Here is an 11884-nt window from a genome sequence, read left to right as displayed (position 1 = left end):
TGAGTGACATGTCTGGTGAGTATGCAGGCCATGGAAGAACTAGGACATTTTCAGCTTCCAGGAATTGTGTGCAGATCAAGTTTCAAATTTTAATGTCACATGCACAAGTACAGTGAAATGCCTTTCTTACAAACTCAAAACCCAACAATGCAATAGTCAATAACAGTGTAACACTAGAAGAAAAAAACACAATAAGTAAGTAAGCATACTATATACAGGGTCAGTTCCAATACCATATTTACAATGTGCAGGGATACTGGAGTGATGGAGGTAGATATGTATAGGGGTAAGGTGACTAGGCATCAGGATATAAGATAAACAGAGTAGCAGCAGCTTATATGTGAGTGGGTGTGCCTGTGTGTAGACTCAGTATATATGTACAGTGGGGAGAACAAGTATTTGATACACTGCCGATTTAGCATGTTTCCCTACTTACAAAGCATGTAGAGGTCTGTAATTTGTATCATAGTTACCCTTCAACTGTGAGAGACGGAATCTAAAACAAAAATCCAGAAAATCACATGGTATGATTTTTAAGTAATTAATTAGCATTTTATTGCATGACATAAGTATTTAATACATCAGAAAAGCAGAACTTAACATTTGGTACAGAAACCTTTGTTTGCAATTACAGAGATCATTTGTTTCCTGTAGTTCTTGACCAGGTTTGCACACACTGCAGCAGGGATTTTGGCCCACTCCTCCATACAGACCTTCTCCAGATCCTTCAGGTTTCGGGGCTGTCGCTGGGCAATACGGACTTTCAGCTCCCTCCAAAGATTTTCAATTGGGTTCAGGTCTGGAGACTGGCTAGGCCACTCCAGGACCTTGAGATGCTTCTTACAAAGCCACTCCTTAGTTGCCCTGGCTGTGTGTTTCGGGTCGTTGTCAAGCTGGAAGACCCAGCCACGACCCATCTTCAATGCTCTTACTGAGGGAAGGAGGTTGTTGGCCAAGATCTCGCGATACATGGCCCCATCCATCCTCCCCTCAATACGGTGCAGTCGTCCTGTCCCCTTTGCAGAAAAGCATCCCCAAAGAATGATGTTTCCACCTCCATGCTTCACGGTTGGGATGGTGTTCTGGGGTTGTACTCATCCTTCTTCTTCCTCCAAACACGATGAGTCGAGTTTAGACCAAAAAACTCTATTTTTGTCTCATCAGACCAAATGACCTTCTCCCATTCCTCCTCTGGATCCTCCAGATGGTCATTGGCAAACTTCAGACAGGCCTGGACATGCGCTGGCTTGATCAGGGGGACCTTGCGTGCGCTGCAGGATTTTAATCCATGACGGTGTAGTGTGTCACTAATGATTTTCTTTGAGACTGTGGTCCCAGCTCTCTTCAGGTCATTGACCAGGTCCTGCCGTGTAGTTCTGGGCTGATCCCTCACCTTCCTCATGATCATTGATGCCCCACGAGGTGAGATCTTGCATGGAGCCCCAGATCGAGGGTGATTGACCGTCATCTTGAACTTCTTCCATTTTCAATTAATTGTGCCAATAGTTGTTGCCTTCTCACCAAGCTGCTTGCCTATTGTCCTGTAGCCCATCCCAGCCCTGTGCAGGTCTACAATTTTATGCCTGATGTCTTTACACAGCTCTCTGGTGTTGGCCATTGTGGAGAGGTTGGAGTCGGTTTGTTTGAGTGTGTGGACAGGTGTCTTTTATACAGGTAATGAGTTCAAACAGGTGCAGTTAATACAGGTAATGAGTGGAGAACAGGTGGGATTCTTAAAGAAAAACTAACAGGTCTGTGAGAGCCAGAATTCTTACTGGTTGGTAGGTGATCAAATACTTACTTATGTCATGCAATAAAATGTTAATTAATTATTTAAAAATCATACAATGTGATTTTCTGGATTTTTGTTTTAGATTCCGTCTCGCACAGTTGAAGTTTACCTATGATAAAAATGACAGACCTCTACATGCTTTGTAAGTAGGAAAACCTGCAAAATCGGGCAGTGTATCAAATACTTGTTCTCCCCACTGTATGTGCATGTTATGTGTGAGTGAGCAGATGATGAAGCGAGTGTGTGTGTGAGTATGTAGGACCCTGTGAGTGTGCATAGAGCCAGTGCAAAAATACAAATTAAAAGGTCAATGAGGATACAAGGTTAACTCAGATAGTCCGTGTAGCTATTTTGTTAGTCATATTGCTCTGGGATGGAAGCTGTTCAAGAGCCTGTTGGTGCCAGACTTGATGAACCGGTACCACTTGCCGTGCGGAAGTAGAGAGAATAGTCTATGGCTTGGATGGTTGGAGATCCTTGCGACATGTGACCTTGCATTATCATGCTGAAACATGAGTTGATGGCACGAAAATGGGCCTCGGGATCTCGTCACAGGATCTCTGTCCATTCAAATTGACATCAATAAAATGCAATTGTGTTCGTTGTCCGTAGCTTATGCCTGCCCATAACATAAACCCACCGCCACCATGGGGCACTCTGTTCACAACGTTGACATTAGCAAACCGCTTGGCCACACGCCATACATGTGGTCTGCGATTGTGACGCCAGTTGGACATACTGACAAATTCTCTAAAACAACGTTGAAGGCGGTTTATGGTAGAGAAATGTACATTATATTATCTGGCAACAGCTCTGGTGGACATTCCTGCAGTCAGCATGCCAATTGCACGCTCCCTCCAAATTTGAGACATCTGTGGCATTGTGTTGTGTGACAAAACTGCACAAGATGCACCTGTGTAATGATCATGCTGTTTAATCAGCTTCTTGATATGCCACACCTGTTAGGTGGATGGATTATCTTGACATAGGAGAAATTGTCACTAACAGGGATGTAAACAAATTTGTGCTCATAATTTGAGATAAATAAACTTTTTGTGTTTAGGGAACATTTTTAGGATATTTTATTTCAGCTCATGAAACATGGGACCAACACTTTACATGTTGTGTTTATATTTTTGTTCAGTGTATATTCCTCTCTGTTTGAATTAACACTTTTCATCTATTCCACACCCAGTGATATTCCACACATCCGTTCTGCAGCTATGTTTAATTTTCCCCTGCTTTGACTATGGCAATAGTACATTTCTATCTGACAGCCTGCGTAAGTTTAGCGTTGAATTTTAATCACATTTCTCAATAAAAATGACAGGCTAAGTGTGCGTTCCAGATGGCATCCTATTCCTTATTTATTTATATTTTTTTAATTTAACCTTTTTTTAACTAGGCAAGTCAGTTAAGAACAAATACTTATTTACAATGACAGCCTACACCGGCCAAACCCGGACGACGCTGGGCAAATTGTGCATCATCCTATGGGACTCCCAATCACGGCCGGTTGTGTCTGTAGTGACGCCTCCAGCACTGAGATGCAGTACCTTAGACCGCTGCGCCACTCGGGAGGCCCATTAAAATCAGGGTATCTGTAGTGACGCCTCTAGCACTGAGATGCAGTACCTTTGACCGCCACTCAGGAGCCCAAAGAGTGCATTACTTTTGACCAGCAATTGCAAATTGTGATTTTGATGTGTGCTTGGGGTTATTGCCTTGCTGGAAATTCAACTTCCTGGTGTGACAGAGTGGATACAAACCCTGAGTCTACTGCAGGAGTCACCAACTTTTTACCATTAAACCAAACCAACTCCCTCTTGGGCCGAGGGCAGACATTGATTTTGAAGACGCAGGTGGGGCTTCACCTTCACGTGACCATGAGCAACCATTCTTCAGCTTATGTCCGCTACACTGGCAGAGGTAACCAGGTTTTTGGCTAAATAGTGTACATTAGAAATGTGTTATAAACATTATGCTGACCATGGTATCACAAGACAGCCTTTTTCTTCTAAGCAATTTGATCTGAAAAAGCATCACTGACTCAAGAACTGAAAAATGACAGGATGTTGAGAAAAATGATTTTATCATTTGGATACATAAGGATTACATAATTGTAATTCATATCCGTCATTCAAAACAGCAACTCTTGATCTCTGATAAAATAAAGTCAATATGTCATCATTTACCTTGCTTAAATATACACTGCTCAAAAAAATAAAGGGAACACTAAAATAACACATCCTAGATCTGAATGAATGAAATATTCTTATTAAATACTTTTTTCTTTACATAGTTGAATGTGCTGACAACAAAATCACACAAAAATGGAAATCAAATTTATCAACCCATGGAGGTCTGGATTTGGAGTCACACTCAAAATTAAAGTGGAAAACCACACTACAGGCTGATCCAACTTTGATGTAATGTCCTTAAAACAAGTAAAAATTAGGCTCAGTAGTGTGTGTGGCCTCCACGTGCCTGTATGACCTCCCCACAACACCTGGGCATGCTCCTGATGAGGTGGGTGATGGTCTCCTGAGGGATCTACTCCCAGACCTGGACTAAAGCATCCGCCAACTCCTGGCCAGTCTGTGGTGCAACGTGGCGTTGGTGGATGGAGCGAGACATGATGTCCCAGATGTGCTCAATTGGATTCAGGTCTGGGGAACGGGCGGGCCAGTCCATAGCATCAATGCCTTCCTCTTGCAGGAACTGCTGACACACTCCATGAGGTCTAGCATTGTCTTGCATTAGGAGGAACCCAGGGCCAACCGCACCAGCATATGGTCTCACAAGGGGTCTGAGGATCTCATCTCGGTACCTAATGGCAGTCAGGCTACCTCTCGCGAGCACATGGAGGGCTGTGCGGCCCCCCAAAGAAATGCCACCCCACACCATGACTGACCCACCGCCAAACCGGTCATGCTGGAGGATGTTGCAGGCAGCAGAACGTTCTCCACGGCGTCTCCAGACTCTTGTCACGTGCTCAGTGTGACCCTGCTTTCATTTGTGAAGAGCACAGTGCGCCAGTGGCGAATTTGCCAATCTTGGTGTTCTCTGGCAAATGCCAAACGCCCTGCACGGTGTTGGGCTGTAAGCACAACCCCCACCTGTGGACGTCGGGCCCTCATGGAGTCTGTTTCTGAGCAGACACATGCACATGCACGTTTGAGCAGACACATGCACATTTGTGGCCTGCTGGAGGTCATTTTGCAGGGATCTGGCAGTGCTCCTCCTGCTCTTCCTAGCACAAAGGCGGAGGTCCTGCTGCTGGGTTGTTGCCCTCCTACGGCCTCTTCCACGTCTCCTGATGTACTGGCCTGTCTCCTAGTAGCGCCTCCATGCTCTGGACACTACGCTGACAGACACAGCAAACCTTCTTGCCACAAGTGACGATTAGAGTCTTCCTGATGTTGCAACAAACTAGCCAAGTCCGACCATCCTGATATCCTGAACATACAGTGCCAGACAAATGTATTGACACCCTTGCACTTTTCTGAAACGGTTTCCTATTTCCTCTAAAGTACTTGGTGTTTTAGGAAGAGGAAGGACTCCCAAGGATTCCTTATTTCCATGTTAGAAAGACATGTTTGTTCTACGGTACGGCGTAGTTAACTCAAACTTTATTTATAGAGCACATTTCTACAAGTGAATGCATTTCAAAGTTCTTAAAACAAAAAGTAAAATAAGAAATAAAAATTACAAAGATAAAATAGATGATCTAGACAAATGGAAATGTTAAAATTAAACAGATAACAGGAGTAATAAAACATCACTGAAACCAGAGAGACTGTTGGAAGGAAAATAAGATAAATAAAATGGAATAAAGCAAATCAAATTATATCAGGTAGATAAAATAGCACAATAAAATTACCCTAAATAAAAGCACAGATAGAAAGGTATGTATTGAGCTCTCTCTTAAAAATGTCTACTGTCTCTGAGGCCGTCAGATCCTCCAGCAGGCTGTTCCAACAGCCTGGTCTCATAGACTAGACATAACATAGTAAATATACCTCTCGGACTCTCAAATTAGTATGATATGATATGTTACATTTGGTTACACAAGACAGATGGTTACTTAGGGCAAAAATGAAAGTAGGGTGGTTTGTCGGGGTGGATGCATAACGTTAAAGGTTGCGAGTTTGAATCTTATCAAGGACAAGTTTAGCATTTTAGCAATGTTTTAACTACTTACTACTTTTTAGCATGTTAGTTAACCCTTCCCCTAACCCTTTAACTTAACCCTAACCCCTAGCCCAGCTAATGTTGGCCAGCTAGCTAACGTTAGCCACCTAGCTCGAATTCGTAACATATTATTATATCATACATTTTGGAAATTCATAACATATTGTACATTTTGAAAATTCGTAAGATATTATTTGAATTGTAATTCGAAACATATCATATGAAATGGGTGATGGACATCCACAAATGAATACAAACCATACAAAATGTAACATATCATACCAAATGGAGTGTCTCAGATTTACCTGCAGAATAATATGAAATGCTCTTAGACCAGGTTGGTTCCAAAGGTACAAATGTTTTAAAACGTTGTATCCTGGTGAACGCACCCGAGAACAGCAGAGTGGAGAAGAGTCAGGATGTTATAGGATGAACAAGGACGGAGCGTTGGCTGTCGTGGTTCCAAAAGACAAAACTTTGTTGAAAAGCTATGACATATTTCATGAACCAAAATAATATTATGAAAATATGAATGTGCATTTTGTTATAAAGTGGGTGATCGGCGTCTTGAAGGGAAGGTTCCATATTCTTAATGGGCCACTTCCTCTTCAGTTTGTGATGACTCCGCGGGACAAAATGGAAAACAGGGAGGTGGCCACAATTGATAAAACTGTACGTGTGTGCAGCTTTGATATTGTCATCTCCATTCTCATCGACACAACCTAATGAAACCATTCTGAAAATGTGGTATGGTATTTATTAAAGGATAGAAAAAAGTATATAACTTGTTTGAAACACAGCTGGCAAACAAAGACCATAAACTAGTTTCATGTGAACTTAATTTCATGATATATTTCAAGTAACTATTGATGCATTATAGCTGATTTACATTGAGGTTCATTACGTAGGGGTTTTAAGGCACATACATAAACACTCCCCTACTATTTATTCGGACAGTGAAGCTAAAACTTTTTATTTTGGCAAATTGACTCTTTCATTAAATATATGTTATTGAATATAGCATGGTTTTTATGATTTTGTGGTACAAACACACATTACCAGTTGGAAATAGGTTGTTGAAATTAAAGTGAAGAGCCGTCAACAGTCAAACATGAAAACCATTTTACAAATCAATTTGGAGGAAAAGCTTGTCAAAATGTCTCAAATTACCTTCTGTAACACATTTGTACATAGAAAGTGTTACAGGAAAACTATGCAATTATTATCTATTTGTTTCATCTGGTTTGAGACAACATTAAAGAGCGACTGAACGCACTAATTCCACATTTCTCTGTTGCTCTTTTAAGAAAAAACAGATTTCAGACTTGGGGGTGAGTTTCGATGTGGCAGTTAATAATGTTTGTCCCCCATGAAACCCCATAGGAACGATGCAAGCATTATGAATCTAAGATAGACTTCTTGAGTTAACTTGGACGTTTTTGACGAGGTTTTAGTTGAGTAATTTTACTTATAGTTAAGATGTTTGGTGCTGTATTTCTCAAGTTAAACAGAGTGAGATGGTGTGTCAGGTGTGTCTGAAAAGCTGTGTGTTCTACGGTGGATTGGATAGAGCGCAATCACCACAGCTGTGTATCCGGTGTTAGTGGGCAAGTGAGCATTGGTCAAATCAAAACCCAACCCAAAAGTAAGTTCTGTCGAACCTACTTACAAAACTCAGTTTTGGATGAGACTGAATTTATGAACACAACTATCCTATTTACAATTTGACAATAGAATAAATGTTTCTGACTCATCTGTGATACATAGCCTTTTTATATCAGAAGATGTTTATTGCCTTCAGTTGCGCTTTAAACTTGTGTGTGGATCCCCAGGGTATGCGGGTACCACGTATTGAGACACTGGACTCTCTCCTATGTGAGTTTTCTGATGTGACTTCATGCTAGAGCGCTGGGTGAAGCATTTCCCACACTGTTTGCACTCGAAGGGTTTCTCCCCACTGTGGACCACAGCATGTCTGATCAGGTTGCACTGCTGGGTAAAACTCCTGCCACACTGTTCGCAGGTGTATGGTTTCTCTCCGGTGTGACTCCGGAGGTGTACTTTGAGCTGGCAGAAACGCTGGAAGCTCTTCCCACAGAAGGTGCAGCTGAAACGCCTCTCAGTGGTGCCGCCCGACCTCCACTGACTCCTCATTCTCTTCACCATGTTAAAACTACTGTGACTCAGGCTGTATCCAGAGAAGGTGGAGGTGGTGGCCATGTTTGACCCTGTCATGCACTCACTCAATCTCACTGTTGCTTCTGAAGCCCTGTACTGATGCTGCCTTGGCTGTAGAGCTAAACTATTTCCATCATTATTTGAGTTCAGCCTTTCACTGCTCTGTCCCTCTGGCATCTGTTGTCTAGTCTCATCAGCCGATGTCCTGACATGTCTTTTCCTGTGTGCTGCTGCACTGAACATGTTAGCATGTGGTTTTCCTATAGAAGAGTGAAGCGATGGCCCTACATCATCTGTCATAGTAGGAACAGATGGCAGCCCACTATGAGATGGGAAAATTGAGATATTCTGAGAGTACTCTTCTGTGGAATGAAAGGAGAAATCTGGGTGGCAGACAGGGTCAGTGTCTCCACCTGGATCCACAGAGGTCCACAGCTGCCCATCAGTCTCATCCATGACAAACTGGTCAGGTCCTGCCAGGGCTGTGGTCTGACCCAGCTCCTCCTCTTTCTCATTCTTCACCATCACAAGCTCTAGTGAGTCCTCGTCCTTGGCTGGCCGGTGCTGTTCTGTGCGGAATACCTCTGTAGAAGCGAGCCGGGGTGTGCCTGGTTCCTCTGGACGATCAGAATTGGGGTAATGTTCCACTGAGTCTTCGGGAGACATGCTGGGTTGTGTGATGAAGTCGTCATCACAGTGCCGTTGCTCACAGGATGGTGGTTTCCCAGGCTTGGAACCAGACTCTAAAGATTTATGGATAAAGATAAAAAATAAACATTACAACAGACCCTTAACTGTTGCAAAACATGACTGCTTTAGAACTGACTGTGTGTCCGTGCTCTACGTATACCAGAACATAAAACACCCAACACCAATGTAGCAATTTGGAACGTGCATACCACCACATCAACACAGTCTTCCATAGACAGAGCAGTGCCCCTTATGGTCACACCCACCCTCTCCAGTGATCCTGAGCTCTTCCTGAGCGTTAGCCTTCCACACGTACTCTGCTGTCTCCTCATCTTTGATCAGTATGGGTTCAGTCTCCACTCTCTGCTCCACATCTGTAGGCTGTAACAGGGACTGAGGTTATTACTCTGGACACACAATTTCAAACACTTTTCATACTCATGAATCACACAAAAGCAATAAATTCTCCTGATATTCCAATAACAGAATTGATCCTAGAGGTCAGGGGCCTCATTTAAAACCATGCGTACGTACAAAATATACCCCAAAACATGCGTGGCCATTTATAAATACTTAACTTGGCCAGAGAATGTGCTCACCTTCCTGCAAAACTTAGACCATGCCAATGCAGTTTCTATGTGGTTGAAGCATTGCATTGCAAGCACGCAAGTAGCCTAGTATTTCTTGCAAATGGGGGTTAAGATGGCCACGTTTTTTCATAACAAATAACAGGTTAATAACAAGATACAATTGTTTGCCGTTAGTGGGAAGAGAACATCAATTTAGTTTATCTTTGTATTTTTAAATAATTAGAAATAAGCAATTGCCTAGGCTATTATGTATTTAATTTCAATGATCACTGCAGATTAAATTAATCACCTCTTCTGTGATGGTTTCATACTCATCAGGTAGCCTACAGGCCTACAACAAGTTAGATTCCATTCTCCCTGTCTCTCATTTAATTGGCCCACTTCACAGTAGTAATTAGATAAGCTATTTAAAGTATTTTGCTCCATGCCATCTGATCCAGATCCAGAGCACAGTTTAACAATAGAACAAACGATTGTAGGCTACTTCTGTAAGGTCTGAAAAACTGTAATTCAACATTTCTCCAGTGGACAATATTTAATTTGTAACATAATAGATATTTTCATAACCTTACCAGAATAAATCCCTCACCTTTTCTGCCCATGATGGGTTCATATTCATTAAGTATCCTAAAACAAATGACCATGTCATCTCTCATTTAATTGGGCCTATAAAATATACCACGGCTTTCAAACAATCAGCATTCAGGGCTCAAACCTCCCAGTTTATAATGCTCAATCACGCACTCACTGTTTCACGACGGGACTGGTGTATACCTGGAAATATGCGTGCGCCAAGTTCATAAATGTATATATGCGCAGTCTTGTCAGTAATGGCACACGCAGGTAGTGTGAATAAATGCAACAGTTACGAGGCCCTTGGATTTCTGTAATTGTAAAGGTGTTGTATCACACCTGTGGCTGAGAGTCTTCTTCAACAGCCAGTTCTTCGTCTCTCCACTGTGAGCTACTCTGCTTGTTCAAAACAATCTTGACTGGATATGAAGATCTCTCTGATGCCATGGGATAAAAAACTGGAAAACAATTGTATTCAGTCAAATATTCACTCGTGCTTTTCTTCAGTTGCTCCATGATGCAATCAAATGACCATGAATAACAACACATCTATATACCTTTTCTTCTGACTCGTCCTCGCGTCTTCTTCAACTCGCTCTCCATCATTTGCCACTTCCTTTTCAGTACATCAATATCTCGCTGGCTTTGGGTCATTTCCAAACGTATAACAGCACAGCTATCATCTACACGTTTGTTTATTTCTGCTACAGCTGCTTTAGCTAATACCTCCATAACGGATACCAACTGTGCCTGAAAATTGCAGCTAGCCATCTTGTAGCAGCTAGCCAGCCCAGTATTCTCTGTTAAGTAAATATGTTACAATTTTGTAGCTAGCCAATATGCAATAAATAATCAATTTTTAAAAATTCTTACACTATGGCAAATGTTGATAGTGGTCCAATTTGGCATATGTAAAAGATCGATTAAGGCCAACAATGTTTCAAGTAAGAGATGCGTGCGTAATCACACTTCCGTTCAACTCGTGACGTAAACATGCATTACCGTAAATATGAGACTGCAACAACCCTTCAAAATTGGTAGAGTTCGGCGCTGGCAAGGCAATTTCTTTTTTTTTAACGCTTTAGTCACACAGGCGCCATTTTGAAACGAAAACGAGGCTGAGGTGGGAAATACTACAGTCGTGGACAAAAGTTTTGAGAATGACACAAATATTAATTTTCACAAAGTCTGCTGCCTAAGTTTGTATGATGGCAATTAGCATATACTCCAGAATGTTATGAAGAGTGATCAGATGAAATGCAATTAATTGCAAAGTCCCTCTTCGCCATGCAAATTAACTGAATCCCAAAACAACATTTCCACTGCATTTCAGCCCTGCCACAAAAGGACCAGCTGACATCATGTCAGTGATTCTCTCTAACACAGGTGTGAGTGTTGACGAGGACAAGACTGGAGATCACTCTGTCATGCTGATTGAGTTTGAATAACAGACTGGAAGCTTCGAAAGGAGGGTGGTGCTTGGAATCATTGTTCTTCCTCTGTCAATCATGGTTACCTGCAAGGAAACACGTGCCGTCATCATTGCTTTACACAAAAAGGGCTTCACGGGCAAGGATATTGCTGCCAGTAAGATTGCAGCAAAATCAACCATTTATCGGATCATCAAGAACTTCAAGGAGAGCGGTTCAATTGTTATGAAGAAGGCTTCAGGGTGCCCAAGAAAGTCCAGCAAGAGCCAGGACCGTCTTCTAAAGTTGATTCAGCTGCGGAATCGGGGCACCACCAGTACAGAGCTTGCTCAGGAAAGGCAGCAGGCAGGTGTGAGTGCATCTGCATGCACAATGAGGCGAAGACTTTTGGAGGATGGCCTGGTGTCAAGAAGGGCAGCAAAGAAGCCACTTCTCTT

The 11884-nt window shown here is 42.3% G+C and overlaps 1 protein-coding gene across 2 annotated transcripts; it reads right to left on the bottom strand.

The window, feature by feature from the left end:
- Positions 1-5404: 5404 nt before the first annotated feature.
- Positions 5405-11075, bottom strand: LOC118401911 (zinc finger protein 544-like). Of its 2 annotated transcripts, XM_035799593.2 has the most exons (4): positions 10575-11051; positions 10357-10475; positions 9121-9235; positions 5405-8907 (listed from the first exon to the last, which is right to left on the bottom strand). In XM_035799593.2, exons 1-4 carry the CDS (start codon positions 10786-10788, stop codon positions 7784-7786), a joined length of 1572 nt encoding a protein of 523 aa, XP_035655486.1. In that variant the 5' UTR covers positions 10789-11051; the 3' UTR covers positions 5405-7783. The 2 variants fall into 2 exon arrangements, with proteins under 2 accessions (XP_035655486.1, XP_035655487.1); XM_035799594.1 differs by lacking the exon at positions 10357-10475 and having other exon boundaries at positions 10891-11075.
- Between the last annotated feature and the right edge of the window lie 809 nt (positions 11076-11884).

This window comes from Oncorhynchus keta, chromosome 23 (genome assembly GCF_023373465.1).
Source record: "Oncorhynchus keta strain PuntledgeMale-10-30-2019 chromosome 23, Oket_V2, whole genome shotgun sequence".
Lineage (NCBI taxonomy): Eukaryota > Metazoa > Chordata > Actinopteri > Salmoniformes > Salmonidae > Oncorhynchus > Oncorhynchus keta.
The sequence above is the reverse complement of the archived record's forward strand: the minus strand, read 5'-3'. Positions and strand labels throughout refer to the sequence as shown.

What these genes read in the sequence shown, in the direction of transcription:
- LOC118401911 (XM_035799593.2), bottom strand. Translation starts at nt 10,788, where the DNA reads ATGGCTAGCTGCAATTTTCAGGCACAGTTGGTATCCGTTATGGAGGTA. An exon ending in AAGAAGACTCTCAGCCACAG is followed by an intron (nt 9,236 to 10,356) that starts GTGTGATACAAC and finishes TCCCTGTTACAG; the next exon opens with CCTACAGATGTGGAGCAGAG. An exon ending in GCTCAGGATCACTGGAGAGG is followed by an intron (nt 8,908 to 9,120) that starts GTGGGTGTGACC and finishes ATAAATCTTTAG; the next exon opens with AGTCTGGTTCCAAGCCTGGG.